Here is an 18122-nt window from a genome sequence, read left to right as displayed (position 1 = left end):
TACACGTTCAACGACCATTGTAATATTACTAAGGAATGCCGCCAACATTTGATGCTTTTATCGACCGATTTTTCTTCTTATGCATTAAATTTGCATATATACATATCCCAAATAATCACAAAATAGTACTCCCCTTGTGTTTGCAGTGCATTCCGTCTGCGTTCGACTGAACTTAATTGTGTCTGCAATCATGTCAGGAACTCGAATGATGTGATCGAACACCGATCATGATTTAATCGGTTGGATCGAGTGAAGAATCATTTAGCAGTGGAATGGACTGGAATTTGAAACTTGTGCGGTGTAATATTTGTATTTCTTGATTGATCATGTGAATCTTCAGGTAGAATATATGGTACATTGAAAGATGGCATTCGTCAATGTTTATACATTCTCCTGGGTTTTTCTGTTTAATACTAGCCATTTCATGAGGCAGTCCAGGACAACCCGTTCGAATACTTGAATTCTATCCTGACTAAACTATATCACTACGATTGTACAACCTAATGCAGATTAATCCTAAAACAAAAGTAGACGGGCATGACGGTTTAGGACTGACGAAAAAAACAACTCTCGCGCACGTTCCTCAGTTCTTGTTAAACTTTCACCAATAGCTACGTGCAGCTGACCTGAAAAAAGAGGAAACGAGCAAAGCTCAGTCATTGTTTCTTCAGACCAAAAATACAGTTGTAGATTAGGATCAGAATCTTTCCCTGATCAACCGACGCAATCAAGATTCAAGTTTAGCCACTATAGGTAAGGATACTAGAGCTTTGATCCAGGTTACCTGTAACATACTATGACTTTGCTGATACGATCGTAGCTGCCGTAAATAGTGCTTCCTTTCCAAGTGACAAGACCTCCATGCGCCTAAACCATGTTTGGTTATAATACGAGGTTAAGAAGAAAAAGCCTTCGTGCTTAAATTTACTGTGCATAACAAACATGTGCAAAGGAAATAAAGGAACAAACAAGTAAAAACTGATTCTAATTCGAGCTTACTTGTCTGCTGCCTTCATATTTTTGAATGCTGATATTATATTCTCACATATTTCAACAAGAGAGCTGCTACTTTTTTCTTCATCGGAAGCAGATGCGTCTCCAACAAGATGGTTTTCACATGGCAGCGACAAATGAGCCTGAAAAGAACTTCGACAGTCAAAGAAACTTGTGGTTGAGGCGTAAGACATGCTACTCTGATAGACTTAACATCGTAAACCTTATAGCATAAGATAAAAGCCATTTGGAGTGTTAATTTATCATAGAATACAGGTGCAAGATCATGCACACATACACGTGGTACATAGTATGTTTTCTTAGCTATCAAATCAGATATGGATGTATCTCGATTCATCCCAGTTGTCCAAGAGCCATGAAATTGGGAAACAAGGTCTTTGCAGACAATTTTCAGGCATTTTGCTTGCACAATGCCCTCTAAACATCATCGACTGCATTACCACCTCAAAATCAACAGCACACAGTAATTGACAATGTTTGGTAGTCCCACAAGAAAAGCCAAGCTATATTTATGTGCTACAAACAGTCCACAAATTAACAGTTTTGCATCCATGCAAACAGGCGCCCACACAATATGAATGTTAAGAAAAAAAATAACATCACATCCTTTGAAGAATCAACCAAAACATCGCCCTAGAATGAATAATGAGAATAATCACCTGAAATCCATGTGCTAAAAGCAACTGCACTACTTCTGTCCTAATCTTCTTTATGGTACTTTTTGCGCTGGTGATATTTGAAAGGCACTTCAACGCTCCATTGAAAGATGCATCATCATCTGGAGGACCATTTGACCTACGAGTGCGAATGGAAGGCTACAAAATGTAGAACATGATGAAGTTAAGGGAGGACATTATCAATGAGGGAAAACTGTGCTTCAACTTCCATCATAACAATATCAAAATGCCTTCAGGAAGACATTAACAGGGAACATAAATAATAAAAGTAATGTCAGGACAATATATGGGCATTCTGAAAACTTACTTTAGCAATATATTTCCACAAGTACTTAACAACCATCTCAAGCTTCCATTTAGGTTCATCGAAAACCTGCAAATGCACCCTCATAAAATATACTGGCAGAAGAAAACAGTACTGCCTGCCTGGTACCTCTGCCACAGATTATACAGGGAAACAGAAACATATAAACCCGCAAATGGGAGAGGGTGAGGATAGCAATTAAAGAAATATGAACCTGGAGAAATGGGTCAAGAATATCTTTATTGTACGTTAGTTCGTCCAGAATTATCTCCAACAGTGGAGTTCTGCACCAAATGCCAAAAGTATTTTTTGTATCAAGACGATCAAAATAAAAGATGATACATAATAATAAGAGAGAGGAAGCAACCATCATTCTTTCAAGAAAACGAAACTCGTACCTGATACCATCAGCTCGGGTAGTAGAACCTTGGATATCTGCACTCTGCTTGGACACATCAAGCTCCATAATCTGAAAAAGTCCAAAATCAGTGCCACTGCTGAAATCATTATACAAACCTCCATTCAAGCATCTCTAAGCAACTTACAATTACTAGAAACTTCTGCATGGCTATGCAGGTATTCTTTCCTATCTCGAGTAAAGCAATTGCAGCAGCAGCATCAAAATTTTCAGCGGGTTGTGCCACAGATTTCTTTGAACATATCAGATCATCGGTGAATCCAGCATGGGTTTGATACAAGTTACACATAATGGTCAAGCAATCCTTCGTCAAGCTTTTCTGATTTACTTTCCTTGACACCTTCAAAAGATACTTTTGAGGGTAAGAGTAGCGGTATAAGAATCACTTAATGTATTCCACAATAAAAAATAAAATCAAAAAGGCTACTTTGTATTCATGGCTTGAAAGAGAAAGGTATACCAGAAGCATGTTGACTAACGACTCTCTCAGAATTACCCAGTTCATGGTTTCTGCACACAATAACGAGCAACTTTAAACTTCCAGAAAGCTAGTGGTACATAACACTACAGATAATCAGATATCTACTTACCTTTATAGATACGGTTACGTGGTAGAAAGTCCCATTCTAAAACATTAATCAGGTATTGAAACAATAGCATGTTTGCTAAAGTCTGCAAAAAAATATCATATAAGACCAAAAAAGGGTGGTAATATTCACTTATCCAGGGAAACAAGAATGGAGGTTAAGTAATTCTATAGCATTAAACTACCAGAAACATAAAACTCAGTCAAAACTCATAACCACAGGTTGAATGCTTATGTACAATCCAGTCATAAGATGCTCTCTGAATCTAACACCTTCGACCTCTTCAGATTCCTCTTTAAAGAAAATAACGACAGTGTATCAATATCTAAACCATGGAATTAATGTTCAGAATATAAGAAGAATTCCTACATTTGGTGAACACAGAACTACATATCAAGTGGAGGCATATTGAACCTAATTGAATCATATTTGCACCGGAATCACTATGCACATAGATGGACACTATGTTAGTTGTCTCCGTGATCATCCTCACATTTTCACATTCCAAGATTATCTTAGTTTCTAAAGTACATATCACATGTATGCACTGGTTTAACAGGAAGATGCATTTGCTTTTTGCACATGTCCCCAAGTCACATCCATAGATAGACGCTAATTCACAATGTTGTCTTATACCTTTTCTATTCTCTTAGTGCAAGTAAACTAACCTTTGTTTCCGATGCTTGGAAGTGTGCTTCATCAGTTGCATCAGCAAGGTCTTGTATCAAAAGTTGGAAACCCTACCATTGGCACGAGAACACTTCAACCAAGGTGAAATTTAAGAAATGAGCTAAGAAAATAGGATTCCCTAGGATCTTAAACAGAAAAAAGGGAAGAAGCTTTCACACTAAACTCAAGTGTCTACGGTGCATCTATTACCCTTTGTCTATGCATCATGACTCCTCCAAAAGAAATAGAAAAGTTAAACTAAACAAACTTATTACAATTTACTAATGAATATGAACATCGAGATAATGCAAACTCACAGAAGAGTCAACTGGTCCCCCAGAGTTACTCGTAGCTCCCCTCTCATTACTAGCATTTTCGAAGGAAGCGAATGGATACCAAGCCTAACAAGCACCCATAAATTGCATTATGATACAATATTAGTCAGTTACACCATAAAATATATATCAACAAATGGAAAGAAAATAAAAACTTAGTACCTCTTCAACCACGATTAATTCAGGCACACTACTGGATGATGTTGAATTATCTACATCAGAAGAATATACCCGAGGGAAACGCTAAAACATAGGGGAAAAGGAATTTGTAAGAAAATACTGCACCATTTGATTGTATACCAACATAAATTGAAGATTCAAAGTAGCGTTGGAGTACCTTATCTAACTCATTCAAAAGCTGAAAACTTTCCATGGTCAATTCTAGAGACTTCCCAATCCTCAAGATGGAGAAGATTGCCTCAAACATGGCACTGTCAAACAAAATTCACACGAACAGAAGTTGGTTATTCTTATTTGGGCAAAGATATATATCGTAAACATCGATTACAATGTACAAAAGCTTCCATCTTTTTTAAAACTTATGCCTATTAACAAGGTAATTTACTCTAAAGATCGGATCTTTTTCCTTCCTTTTGAATTTAAATACACAGAGATAGAGATAGAGACTAGGTAGGTGGAGTTCCGTCTTTCGGTACAATGGAAGCAGCGCGAACGGCTTCCAGAAAAGTGATTCCTGTTCATCAATTTCCAAATAAATAAGCAACCATTGTTTTGATCCATGACAAAAATGTTGGAAGAAAAAAAAAATAGAAATAAACCGGTAAAATTCCCACAGAACGGGGTTATAACTTTCGTTTTCCAGGCATCAAAACAACTGATAGCGGAATTGATTTTAGTTCCCCATGTTCATTTTCTTGGCAAATTTTCTCGAGAACCAAACAGAAAATTATCAACAAAAAGGGAACAACAGAATTAAGACTTACTATCCTCGTAGGCGTCCCGATTGTCTTTAGCCTCGGAAGAATCGAGGATCGCTAATATGTTCTCTTCGATTCCTCCCACGTTTCTTGTACTGCCGGGCTTCTCCATCTTTTTCCTCTGCCGGAATTTCGAAACCCTAATTCGTATTTTGGACTGAGGAAAAAGTTAAAAAGAAAAGAAATTGGGTATGTGTTCCCGCCAAATACCGGAGATGGACTGACGCCGTTTGTGCTCCCGCCAAATACCCACGGACTGACGCCGTTTGTATTTAGAACATGAAATAAGAAAATTGGTAACAAAAAGAATTCCGTTGCCGGGACTTGAACCCGGGTCTTTCGGGTGAGAGCCGAATATCCTGACCAACTAGACTACAACGGATGTGTTGCTATTTCATTTAAGTGATTGATTTTAAATGTAAGAATAAAAATAGAGGGAGGAGAAGATAGAAGAAGTGAGGGAGAATGTAGAGTTGAAAGTGAAAAAAATTAAGGGCCTGTTTGGTATCCTATTTGAAAAAATTTATTATTTTTTGAAAACAATTTTCTTTAAGACCCAAAAACTTGATTGGTTTGCGATTTAAAAATTTTAAATCTTACAACTTAAACTAGACAAAGAGATCTAAAAAGAGAGGGACACATGAGAGGGAGAAAGAGGAGAGAGAAGGAAAGAAAGTAAGAGATGATTGAAGGAAAGAGAAAGAAGAGAGAGGATCGAACGAGATAAAGAGGAAGAGGAGCGAGAGGAAGAACCGAGAGAATGAAAAGAGTAGATTAGATGAGAGACGAAAAAGGTAAAAGAAAAAAAAAAGAGGAGAGAAAGAAGAAAAGATAGAGAGATAGATTTGGAGTGAGAGGGGAGGAGGGAGAGAAAATAAATAAGTGAGTTTAAGTTTAAAAACTCACTTTTTATGTTTTTAGATAATAGACTATATTTTTTTAGTTAGTCTTGAGTTCAGTTTTTGAAAATAATCCTACCAAACAAGTTTTTAAGGCCTAAAACTTAAAAATTGTTTTTGAGTTTAAAAAGTTTGATTCAAGTAAAGTACCAAACATGCCCTAAACATTCTTTCAATTGTTTTTGGTTTTTAGTTTTCATATACACTTTTTCTTCACCCATCTTATTATAAGTTTTCCACACCTTTTTTATCTCTCATTTTCTCCTCTCTCGCTATCAAAAAAAACAAAAAGAAGTTATGCCTTAATTAAGTTTATGATTGAGTTAAGCATGTATTAATGCATTGTATTTTGTGCTAAGCCACCTTGAAATCCTCCAAGTTAGGTAGAAGTAACCCAAATCTTTATGATCGATGATAAAAATACTCTTAAAAAGTAGGTTACGTGGTTGTTCATGTGACATAAGATATTAATATATATATTTTACGAAAAGATCAAAATGATTCACGATAAACAAATTCAGGAACCATTTCTATCGATTTTCATTGTCAAAGATTAAAGTGAGGAGTAGTTATGTCACCTAAATCATGGAGATTATAAAATGTAGTTAGCTCTATTATGCTCTATGAAGAAGGTATAATCGAACTTGAATGCAATTGTTTAGGTCTAGAAAAACCAACATCAAGTTGAAGCTTGAGGGAGTGCATGACATCCTAGCACAAGTGACAAAAATCGAGAGTTACCAAACAACTTAAGGTTTGCAAGAAAACGTTCTCCCTTTGCCATCAACAGAAGCAAAGAGAAGTGATCAAAGTCAAACCCTTTGGCTCTGAATGCATTTCTAAAACGCCTAATTCAAATGCACCCACTGACTTCGATAACTATTCCACTCCAAATCCTGTTCATGCGCCGCATATTCATAACAACATCCCTTGCTTTGATCTGCAACAATCAAACCTCCCCTTTTGTCATCAGCCCTTATTATTTTTATTATTCTAAGGTGAAGCGTCCGGCTAGTTTATGACATTGATAGCTTGTATTTATGCATCTACTTGTTAATCAAGCTGGCATTTCTTGGGCTCTAAGATATGCCAGCTTATTGGATACCGTGTGTTCACTGCAATTTCTGGGTTTCTTGGACTGGACTGGACTAGTCCAAAAAATGAATATCACAAAGGTTGAATCGGGTGTAGTTTTACAATTATTTAAACAATTCTATTTGCCATGTAATATTTCAAAAGCCTAGAGGGGTTTCAATATTTCATCTTTTTTCATGAGTACACAAGGATTTTACTTGTGAATACAGTGGTTTCAATTACAAGTCAAAGGGATCTGATCTGCAAGAATTAATTATATATGTTCAAATTGGATATTTCTGCTAATTAATCTACTAAAATGATCCAAATCCTTTTCCACCTTACTCTGCCATCTATCTATGATATTATATTGTCTCAGCTGAGTCCTAAAATGTAATTCTAAATTCTGCAGACATCACTTTTCTTCAATTATTTTTAAGAGGGTACTTTAAGGAAAAAATGATTTTATATGTAGGATTGCAGTGACAATTAAAAAATGATCTTATACTCTATATCCAGCTTTCAATTCGTCGCCTTCTTTATTTTTTATGTGATCTTCATGAATTTGAGGAAGGTTTTAACAATATAAAACAATAAGTGCATAGAATCCGTATGGATAAAGCCGCGTAAATGATTAGAACACCACACAAGTCGACGTGGGAGACTTAAAATATGAATCCCACATCTTATTTTATTAATAAGCACTTAAAATCCTGAAATCCTCCATGAAGTTAGCAGCTGGATTGAGCCACAAGTAATCTCAACTATTCACGCGTTTCTCTTTATACCTTTATATTTCCCCATTCTCTCAATCTCCTCTCTCCCTCTCTCCTCATATCAACTTAATATTTTGTGTGAATATGACTGTACATTGTGATATTCCTGCTGAAAAGCCAGCATCTGAAGCTATACAACTAGAGGATGTGTGGGCGAGCTTTATCGGTGTGAATGGAGTGAAAAGAGAAGCGAAAAGCGCAACAGAGTCTCAATCCTGGGAAGATATGCCTCCTCTTGATGGGAGAGAAGGGTCAATGGAAGTTCTACAAAGGCTACCAAGTCTAGGTAGGTGGATATCAATGGGAACTGAGGCCTGGGAGAAACTTCTGGACAGTGGTGTTGCTCCTGCACAAAATACGGAGCAGTCTTGCAATGACAAGTTAGAAGGCAATGGAGCTGCAAATTCGGAATGCGAAGCAAAGGTTGAGAGAGCAAAGAAGGTGGAATTTACGAAGCACTACCGCGGAGTTAGGAGGAGGCCGTGGGGCAAGTATGCAGCCGAGATTAGGGACTCAACAAGAAAAGGAGCTAGGGTTTGGCTTGGGACTTTTGAGACTGCTGAGGATGCCGCTTTGGCTTATGACAAGGCAGCTCTGAGAATTAGAGGCTCAAAAGCACATCTTAACTTCCCCCTTGAAACAGTTGCAAGGGCTATGGGATTGGATTGCTTCAGCATTTGTTCATCCACAAATATCGGTTCATATACTTGGAAGAGAGGGTTGAGAGATTGGGAAGAAAATGTTGAGGAAAGAAAACCTGCAGAGAAGAGGAAGGCGAGCATGCAAAAGATGTTGGGTGATCATAATGAATTTGATGTATTTGAGTTCCAAGACCTGGGAAGTGACTATTTGGACAGTTTGCTGTCTTCTTTTTGACAAAACTCAAAATAAGAAAGGAAACTATGCTTCTGATGTATATTTATCTTCTACATGAGTGAGTCCGTAAAACATTCTTTGCTGCCCAAATAGAAATTTAGCAGTCCGGAATTATTTGTAGTTGTAGTCAAGAACATGCTGTGTAAGTTTCTTTGAAACTAGCCTTAGAAGAAGAGATAGCAGAACACGATATACATACACAATTTCTTATGTAATATGCAAAATCATCAATCAACAATTATAGTGTGCTTTGTTAAGATTTCAGAGAAGCGTTTAGTGGCTCCCCAACTTAATTAACCCCGTCGACATATCAGCAAGTGTTAGGATTTTATACAAAACAGAAGGCTTAAATGTTATAACCGCTCATTATACGTTGTAATTTATGTTGTCAGGTTTCCGAATAATTTTATGTTCTTTGACATGCTTAATTTTAGTTTACTATTCTCAATCTGAGAGATTGGTTACCATCAAAAGGACCTCTCTAAGCTGGCTTCAAATGGAAAGGGAGATAAAAAGAAAAGGCTGGAAAAGGATATAGACCCACTGCATAACCGAACTTAAATCTTCTAATTACTTACTAATCTCTCTTCCGGATTCGAAGTCAAGTCATTCTATGTACCTGATCAGCTTATTCAAATGACATTTTACATTTCTTTTTCTTAACAACAAAATTTTAAATTGTACAGTTGAAGGATCGTCCTCTTCGTATTCAAATTAGGTACTGGACAAGATGATAATTAATTCTAATCTCATTAGGTACTGTCAAATTGTGACTGGCAGATTATGATTTCTAGTATCTACCTACTGCCTTATCAATATTGTGAAGATCAAAGAAAGAAAACCAAAATTAAGAATGTATCTGTACAAAATAAGCTCCAACTCATTCAATCATATTACAAAACCAATAAAACTCACTTATTGCATACTTGCAGTACATATGTGTTGGCATAGCAAAAGAGAATAACTAGCCAATGAAAGAAAAATCACACACTTTTCTAATGCTTAGTAACCAGAAGTTTATAACTAAAAAGAACATTTCTAGATGATCTGACCCTGCATATTTGGTACCTCCACAGCACTTAATTCAGTCTCAGATTCCGATCTTGGTGTCCCAATCGAGAGCGTACTACAACTTCCACTTGAGTCTGAAGTAGTAGTACTGTTTTTACTATTTAAGCTGCAAGTTACACCAAAACTTGGCCCGACTTTATGAACTGATGATGTTGGTGAAGAAGATGCAGCCCCAATTTCAGCTGGGAAATTAAGCATGGCCTTACTACCACGCATTCGAAAAGCTGCTCGGTCATATGCCAAGGCAGCTTCTTCAGCCGTGTTAAATGTTCCTAGCCACATACGCGCACCTTGTCGTGCAGAGTCACGGATTTCAGCTGCGTACTTGCCCCACGGACGCCTCCTCACGCCTCTATAGTGCTTTTTTCCAATGTTCTTTGTGGGTTCGAGGCGATTTGGTTGACGATTGATTGGGTATCTTTGTGGCAACAATGAGGGGATGAGAGACATGGGTTCATTTAGGACTTGGTATATGACGATATCTTGTGAATCATTCTCATTCAATGGGAGTTCATTTTGTTGTGAGAAGTGTAAAGCCATAGCTTCCTAGCTAGTTCTTCCTCCTAAGCTTTATGAATTGGCAAAAAGAAAAGGATAGTGAAGATTGTGGTATGTAGCTCAAGACTTGTATTTAACATTGGACTAAAAGGGGCGGCAAATGTGGGGTCATAATTTTCTTTGGCACGAGAAAGACAAAGAAAATTATATCTGATTGTCGAGATGATGATTATTTAAATATATGTAATTATTGTAGTCAAAATTAGCTAATTTAACAATTCAGTTGTAATATATACTTCGGCTTGTTGATATGGGTAGGTTGGTAAAGTCAACAAGGGTGATTGTATCCGCAAAAGAGCGCATGAAGACGTTTCTTGCTGAAATTTGGACGAGCAATTTGATTTTTGGCTCATATACATCACAACTCCAACTTTTCTTGGGTATGTGACGTCGTGGCGTTCGTAATATGAACTTTCTTAGGTTGTGGGTCACGTTATTAACCCAATATGGTCCCTACCTTGACTTTTCAACAATTTTTTAAGACTATGATTTAAGAATGGATAATGATAGAGAGACTAAATGTGTAGATTAAATTTTGTAAATTAAATGATGTGAAAGATAATGATTAGATTATTAAGTGTTGATTAACATATTTATTTTTTATTAATGAGACATCGTTTAATTTGTAAATTTAATCTAACTAGCATTACTCTTTAAGAATTATCAAAGACTTCAAAATAAAAAAGCAACCGCAAAAAGTCCTAAAATTTTTGTGAATATTAAGGTGGAAGGTCCTAATTAAAGATTTACAATTAACTCACGTGTGTTGAAATTTAATAATTCTGGGAAGACTATGTTTTGTGGTACTGGGAATAATTTATTCTATCACTTACGTTTATTAACAACAGTTCTAATGCATGAAGATTGTAGCTTGATTGGTTAAAGGTATGTTTACTTACAATGAATGTATTTGTAAGATCTTTTATGATGGGTGGAAAAAATTGAGTGTGATGTCAATAATATAGAAATCAAATTTTTACAATGTACCGAAAATTTTGGTTGCAATGAGAGTGATTTTTTGAAAGATCTTATATTAAATTCTCACCAAAGACGAATTATAACCAAACTATTAAGGAAAAAATATAGCCTAAACTATACGTTAAAAGATATAGAGCTCGTTTATATGTGCTTTTAAAATGGCTGAAAGCGTTTTTAGTGAAAATATTTTTGAAAATAATTCTTAATAAAAATGCTAGTAAATCCTGGAAAAGCATGTAAAGTGCTTCCTGGGAAGAAACACATAATTGGTACTTCTCATAGAAAGCACTTAAAGTACTTTTTGAATCCAAAAATATTTTCTCTAAAAGCGCTTTCAGTCATTTTAAAAGTACATCCAAACGAGCACATATATATTTGAAGAGCTCAAACGTAGCCTAAGCTATGCCTAACTTTCTATGATTGGAGTTGGCCAAACTACGGTTTTGCACCATTAAGGGTGCGTTTGTTGCATCGGACTATTTTGGACTGGACTAGCTTCAGGGACTAAGCTGGACTGGCTTGGACTAGAATAAGCTGGACTAGCTTAGTGAAGCGTTTGGTGTAGTATTGGACTAAGTCATAGACTATATTTTTTTTGCCATTTTTAATTCACTTTTGTCTTAAAAATTAAACAAAAATTAATAATTAAAGGGTAGTGAGGTCTGGAAATGAATGGACCCAAGCAAATTTTCTTTCCCCTTCCTTCCTTTACCCTTCCTCATATCTCTTCTCCGTCATTTTCTCTCTATCAAATTATGCATCAATCTCTTACTTTTCTTGTTTAATTAAGAGAATTTGTTGGTTAACCATTTGCCAAGCCTTCAGTGATTCCAAAAAGAAAGGCAAGCCTTCCAGTAACCAATTAAACCTGCAAATCCCAGGAAAAAAAAAAAAAAAAAACCCAGAAACCAGAAGGAAAAAAAACTCAAAAACCCATAACAAAAATCGATTTACTGAGATTGCGAAGCAGTCATGGTGGAGATGACGTAGTCAATGAGGAGGCTAGCTAAAGGCAAAGCCAAAATCAGTAGCTTCAAAATCAGTAGATGTGTTTTTAAAATAACTGAAAGCGTTTTTAGTGAAAATCTTTTTGAAAATAATTCTTAATAAAAATGCTAGTAAATCCTGGAAAAGCATTTAAAGTGCTTCCTGGGAAGAAACACATAATTGATGCTTCTCGTAAAAAGCACTTAAAATATTTTTGGAATCCAAAAATATTTTCTCTAAAAACGCTTTCAATCATTTTAAAAGTACATCCAAACAAGCACATATATATATTTGAAGAGCTTAAACGTAGCCTAAGCTATGCCTAACTTTCTATGATTGGAGTTGGCCAAACTACGGTTTTGCACCATTAATAGTTTTTGCACATTTGGTGACTCCATGCAACATAAAGGTTTTTTAGCCAAAATGGTCTATGAGATTGTTATAACTCCTCACTTTGATCCCTAAGATTTAAAATTGATACAAGTGATCCCTAAGATTGTCCACTGTCAATCACTTTTGTCCTTTTGTAAAAAAAATCTTCATTAAATTGAAGAAACCATCTGTTCAAGTTGAAGGGTTAAATTGATAAAAATACCCTTAATTTAACGGAGATTTTTCACGGAATGACAAAATAATTGGTGGACAATCTTAAGGACCACTTATATTGATTTTAAATTTTAATTTAAAAACTATTTTAACTAAAAAGCCGTGATACAAATATCACATGGAAGAAGATTGAAGAAGACATACTTCAATAATGAGAACAACCCCCGCACCCCCGGTGCTCTAATGAACAATAGTTCTCCACCTTACTATATTTAGAATAGTGATTGATCCCTCAGAAGTTACGAAAGGGAGAGGATCGAAGAAGGCACAGGGCAAGTGAATAAGTTCATAACACGAACAAAAAAGTTTCAAACACAATTTTATATAGCTTCATTGGATAGTTCTATTTAATTCGATTTGTGCAGCAATCAATCGAATAATTACACTTCATAAGCCATGGAATATCTCTTGTTAACACGGGATCAAGTCGAAAAAGTAAACTGATTGTGTTGATGAAAGTTTAATAAGAAAAGAGAAAAGTTCTGTAGTAGAACTACCATTCCAAATTAAGAGTTTCTGAGTTCGAATTTATCTTCGTTCATTAATTAAAAACAAAATAACAAGACAATAAAATAGTTTATGACGGAGGCATTACCTTAACTAATTTTCAAGAAAAAGAATTTGTTGTTGATCTGCCCACTATATATACCCTCAAAAGTAATGGGGACGAACATGGGACTTGGGAGTTTGATCAACTTTGACCCCCAAAAAAACCTATAGATGCTAGAAGTAAAGAAGTAGTTTGCATTCTTTCCACTTTGGATCTTTCATGGCCTTTCACTTTTCCCTTGATTGAACTGCTCTCCATCTACAATCATATAAAAGATAGAGCAACACATCAGGAGCTGACAAACAACCAAATTAAATAACGTCTTATTTTTTAAAACAATAAAATATTGTGTTAAAATATCAATATTGGACCAAAACAAAAAGTCAGTACTAATTGTTATTCAAAATATATTTTCTAAATAGGAATATGTTAATGAGGGTGAATCCAGTTAGGATTCTCTGTCCTCCTACAGTTAGGCTTGATTTACTTGTCCTAATTGTATTTGTATACTTAAAATCCAGTTTACATAATTCTACAATAAGATTGCCTTATAACAATATATTTATGTCTGCCTCACTTCTTTCAACAACTACAAAATGTTCATCCTCAATCCATCACATATTAAGATTGACAATTTGACATGATAAACAATGAATACGAAAAACAAAATGTAGAAATACAATGATATGATACATGTGCACATCAAACAGACATCAAGTAGTTCTGTTAATTACTTGTTTGACCATGATACAACTTAATTTGCTACGTACACATGCTCATAATTATCATACAAAATCAATCTTTGAACAAGAAAATGGAAAGAGAATGCAATTATTGTATGATATGTACCTTGAACGTTGTCGTAATTGTGGCAATTGTTCAACGAGCTGTACTGTTGAAAGTTAGGGTGATTTTGCCCTTGGTTCATCACCTGTCTCTGCGCGTGCACAGGATGATGCGGTTGTTGGTGGTGATAAGGTGAATAAAGGCTATGAGTAATAGCTGATCTCGTGTGGCCCAGTAAAGAAAAATCACCAAAATGTGGGCCAATTTGAGCTGCCCTGGCTGAGCCTAATGCTCTTTGCTGTCCTTGCCCAACAGAAGGGTCAAAAACCACTTGACCTCTTCCTAGCCCATACATATTAGGTCCTATATTTGGGCGTCCTTCAAATTGCATAGGCCTTTGGGACTGCAACTTTGGGGTGGACATCAAGCCGACCATCCCAAACTGTCCTGCAGAAGAATCGAGGCCAACGACTCCTAGTTGGTCTCGTGCTTGTTGCTTGGCCGAAGCAGCTCCATGATGAAAGCCTCTCCCTTGCCCTAATACTTGTTGCTCCTGTGACATTTCAGTGGCCTCTTGCCCTTGTAATAATTTAGTATAAGTGCCATTAGAAGACCCATCAATTGCTAAACTTTGATTAGCATAACCATAATTCAGAGCCTTTTGTTCTTCATTCAATGCGTTCCTAAGCAGTTCATTCTCTCTCTCCAATTTTCTGTACATCCCTAGGGTAGCGTTTGGTACGCAGACGGGACGGGACGGGACGGGACGGGACGGGACGGGACGGGACGGAACGGAACGGGACGGGACGGAACAGATGTTCTGTGTTATGTTTGGTACGCGCAGGACGGAACAAGACGGTTGTTCCGTCCTGCGTTTGGTAGCACATGGACGGAACGGAACCAAAAGATTAAAATGACTAAAATACCCATGTTTCGTCTATTGTTTGGTACAATTTTATGGGCGGAACGGGACAGGACTCTTTTTTTTTTTTTTTTTTTTAATAAGTTGTTCAAATTTGAACACTATTATCCATTATTTGTTTTTCTTGGTCCAAATTTTAATAGGTATATGTTGTGTTTCACTTGCAAACCCCTTTACAATTTGTAATTTTTCCCATTTTCTACACCTCCATTCGAATTTTCACCACAAACCCATCAAATTTTATTGTGCAAATTGCAAAACCCACACCCCAATTCAATTTTTAGTCCCTAATTTTGGTCCTTTCAATTGTGGGTTGTTGTTCAGGGAGTTTAGGTTCTACAAACATTAGAATTGGCCTTGTTTAGAAGGACATCCCTCTAAATATTCCCCATTGCAGGAACAAGGCAAACCACATAAGAGCACATGACAAATGTTGAAAAATATATAAGTTTAATGATCATGCATATCGTAAACATTTTTGGGTTTAAACATTTAGAACTTAAACAAAGAAAATGAAATATGCATTACTTAAACATGAAATATCCGAAATCAAACATTCGTCCTGACTTAAAAAACAAATAATGTCTTGCTAAAGTAATAATGAAAACACCTAGAAGTTGATAAAGTTCCCCATACTAAAACCACAAATACTAAAACCTCAAAGGCTCTCCATAAACACTTTAATGAAATCTGGCTTCTGTGAGTTCCTTGCTGCAATGATACAACTGCCTCTGAATTCCTTGCTGCAAACTTGCCTATTGAAAAGCCTTTGAATTTATAGCCTAAATCAGCATCGCACCATTAAATCACATTATTAAATCGGAATAAAAACATTGAAAAACATATGAACTCATGCCCAACTTTGATATCTGAACAAAACAAAGCTTTCAGATCAAAGCAAAAAACTGAAGATGGTTAACTGAATTCAATAAAAACTGAAACATGATTACCCTTAAGCATGCTTTTTTTCAGGAATCAGTAAAACTTGAAAATATCCCAAACAGACTCTTATACCTCATGTATCCAATAGAGCTTAAATTTCTAAAGGAAAAACTTGAAATCACACATTGGTTCCAGCACTAACAACATAAAAAGTTTTAAAATTACAATCTAAACTAATGTTTTCTTTCTTCCTCTCCCTGTTCGTAAAACATGAAGACACAAGAAACATGAAATGCCTTGAGTGCGAGGAGACACAGCCAAAGAGGAAGCTGACTGGCAAGGAGTGGGAGTGTCCTCAGTGAATTTTGCATTTTCATTTCATCTCTTTTTTGGGTTTTCTGATAATTTTTTTTACATTTACTGATTAATTAATGATGAAATAACTTCTTTCTCAGATGTGATTTTTTTAACTATGGGAGAAACATGGTATGTTTGAGGTGTGATTGCAAGCGCCCTGGAGAGGTCTCACGTGGTTCCACTAATGATGGTTTAAATATGGGATATGTAAATATGGGTGATAAAAATACGGCTGATATCGATAGCAGGCTGGCCGCTAATGAGGAGAAGGCACAGCGGTGGTTTAGTAAGATTTCTCAGCTAGACAGTACTTCAGACATGAGTAGCGCTGTATCTGATGAAGATTTTCCTGAAATAATGCCATTGAGAAAAGGAGTAAACAGATTTGTTGTGAGCACAAGAAAGACTCCATTAGAGAGGAGGCTGACCAATGCTCAATACCAAAGAAACGTGGATAATGAGGGTAATTACCAAGGCAAGGATCTTCAACCTGGGAGTGTGAATACGCCGGGGAAAGGCCCAACAGAAAAAAGCCAAACCATAAAAAACATACTCAACACTAATTCTTTACCCTGTCCTTTTCCTTTTCATTCGAAACCGACAATTCGACATTTGAATTAATAAACTCCCCTTTCCTTCTCTGTTGATCTTAGCTAAACCCAGAATGCAAATCCTCCATTCAAATCGCAAACCCATAAAAATATTAAAATCTGAGAGAAACCCAGAACCTAAAATCACCTCAACTTTCATTGTATCATCCAAATAACCCTATCACAAGATTTTCTCCAAATTAGAATCGACTACTAATTAAATAATAAAACAATTTTCTTAAAGCAAACCAACCAACATAAATAATCAAAACCAAAATTATCTAATTCAGCTGGGAAATAAACTACGAATCCATAAATCCAATAATTACCAATCCATATTTATTGTAAACAGAAATAGTTTACAAATGAAATCAGGCACTTATTAATACTGTAACTGACAAACAAATCTTGATTTTGTGATCACCAATTCAAACATTCAAGTTACCCAAAAATACAGAGGAGAGAGAGAGAGAGATAGAGAGAGAGAGAGAGAGAGAGAGATACCTGAGGACCACCAAGTTCGCAGAGCTGCTACACGGAAGAGGACGAGGAGGAAGGTTGCGAGGCTGCACAGAAGAAGATAAGCAGGAAGGTTGCGAAGGGGAAAGGGATGCAGAGGTGAAGAGAAACGGCTGAGAAGAAGAGATTTTGTTTTTAGGGTTTGTTAACTGATTTTGAAGTTGTAAATTTTGAAAAAGACCAAGGGCATTTTTGTCTAAAAATATTGGAAATTTCTGTCCCACAGACGTGGAACAACCCGTTCCAGGGTGGGGGTGTGGAACAAAAAATCATCCAAAATCTGTTCCGTGGAACAGCGCGTTCCACTCATTTTAGGCGCACCAAACGCGGGACGGAACGCCTCGTCCCACTCTGTTCCGTCCCGTCCCGCGTACCAAACGCGACCTAGAGGTCCGTTCACAGGGTCTTGCTTCCACATATAGGCTTCCCACATGAAAGATTGTACGGCTGTGCCCCTATGATTTTGGTCATCTAGTTGCTTAAGCAACTTTGTCATGTTGCTAACGCCAAAAATTTTGTGCACTGCTTTAAAATCTTCATCCTTGTTTGTGAAGTAAGGAGCCATAACGCAATCGTCTTCGCACCTCTTTCTTTGGTGCCGGCACGCCGCACATGCATGGCGGCCTGCTATTAGTTCCCCTGCAGAACTACTGCTACCCATTGACATACTTGTATGATAAACCTGCTCAGATATTAGCTTCAAGTATGTAAAATTTTTGCTATATATATGTTACAGAAGAAAAAGAAAA

The 18122-nt window shown here is 36.5% G+C and overlaps 3 protein-coding genes, 1 long non-coding RNA gene and 1 other non-coding gene across 6 annotated transcripts; 1 reads left to right on the top strand and 4 right to left on the bottom strand.

Moving 5' to 3' along the window:
- Nucleotides 1–291: 291 nt before the first annotated feature.
- Nucleotides 292–5216, bottom strand: LOC137726547 (negative regulator of systemic acquired resistance SNI1). Of its 2 annotated transcripts, none has more exons than XM_068465479.2 (16): nucleotides 4949–5216; nucleotides 4632–4698; nucleotides 4342–4435; nucleotides 4167–4247; nucleotides 3987–4070; nucleotides 3669–3740; nucleotides 3004–3085; nucleotides 2874–2923; nucleotides 2541–2753; nucleotides 2394–2464; nucleotides 2210–2279; nucleotides 1999–2064; nucleotides 1674–1829; nucleotides 1000–1136; nucleotides 785–867; nucleotides 292–626 (listed from the first exon to the last, which is right to left on the bottom strand). In XM_068465479.2, exons 1-15 carry the CDS (start codon nucleotides 5052–5054, stop codon nucleotides 795–797), a joined length of 1422 nt encoding a protein of 473 aa, XP_068321580.2. In that variant the 5' UTR covers nucleotides 5055–5216; the 3' UTR covers nucleotides 292–626; nucleotides 785–794. The 2 variants fall into 2 exon arrangements, with proteins under 2 accessions (XP_068321580.2, XP_088549899.1); XM_088693773.1 differs by having other exon boundaries at nucleotides 2541–2765; nucleotides 4949–5189.
- Nucleotides 5217–5251: 35 nt separating this feature from the next.
- Nucleotides 5252–5324, bottom strand: TRNAE-CUC (transfer RNA glutamic acid (anticodon CUC)). Its single transcript has one exon. It is a non-coding gene; the product is annotated as a tRNA-Glu (tRNA).
- A 2088-nt stretch (nucleotides 5325–7412) lies between these two features.
- On the top strand, nucleotides 7413–8883 carry LOC137724381 (ethylene-responsive transcription factor ERF091-like). The gene has a single exon (XM_068463125.2). The coding sequence runs from the start codon at nucleotides 7776–7778 to the stop codon at nucleotides 8565–8567; it is 792 nt and encodes a 263-aa protein (XP_068319226.2). The 5' UTR covers nucleotides 7413–7775; the 3' UTR covers nucleotides 8568–8883.
- Nucleotides 8884–9429: 546 nt separating this feature from the next.
- LOC137727051 (pathogenesis-related genes transcriptional activator PTI5-like) lies at nucleotides 9430–10305 on the bottom strand. The gene has a single exon (XM_068465994.2). The coding sequence runs from the start codon at nucleotides 10176–10178 to the stop codon at nucleotides 9606–9608; it is 573 nt and encodes a 190-aa protein (XP_068322095.2). The 5' UTR covers nucleotides 10179–10305; the 3' UTR covers nucleotides 9430–9605.
- A 5219-nt stretch (nucleotides 10306–15524) lies between these two features.
- Nucleotides 15525–17760, bottom strand: LOC148696566 (uncharacterized). Its single transcript, XR_015962274.1, has 2 exons — nucleotides 17359–17760; nucleotides 15525–15807 (listed from the first exon to the last, which is right to left on the bottom strand). It is a non-coding gene; the product is annotated as an uncharacterized LOC148696566 (long non-coding RNA).
- Between the last annotated feature and the right edge of the window lie 362 nt (nucleotides 17761–18122).

This window comes from Pyrus communis, chromosome 5 (genome assembly GCF_041283825.1).
Source record: "Pyrus communis isolate YQ-2024b chromosome 5, ASM4128382v1, whole genome shotgun sequence".
NCBI classification, from domain to species: Eukaryota; Viridiplantae; Streptophyta; class Magnoliopsida; order Rosales; family Rosaceae; genus Pyrus; species Pyrus communis.
Note: the sequence above shows the minus strand (reverse complement) of the source record. Positions and strands in the feature narration are given on the sequence as shown.

Bases quoted from the DNA above. Each gene is read 5' to 3' on its own strand.
- LOC137724381 (XM_068463125.2), top strand. From the start codon at position 7,776: ATGACTGTACATTGTGATATTCCTGCTGAAAAGCCAGCATCTGAAGCT.
- LOC137727051 (XM_068465994.2), bottom strand. From the start codon at position 10,178: ATGGCTTTACACTTCTCACAACAAAATGAACTCCCATTGAATGAGAAT.
- LOC137726547 (XM_088693773.1), bottom strand. From the start codon at position 5,054: ATGGAGAAGCCCGGCAGTACAAGAAACGTGGGAGGAATCGAAGAGAAC. The intron at 4,071-4,166 runs GTACTAAGTTTT...GGTGCTTGTTAG, and splicing joins AATTAATCGTGGTTGAAGAG to GCTTGGTATCCATTCGCTTC. The intron at 2,065-2,209 runs GTTCATATTTCT...GTGCATTTGCAG, and splicing joins TTCTTGACCCATTTCTCCAG to GTTTTCGATGAACCTAAATG.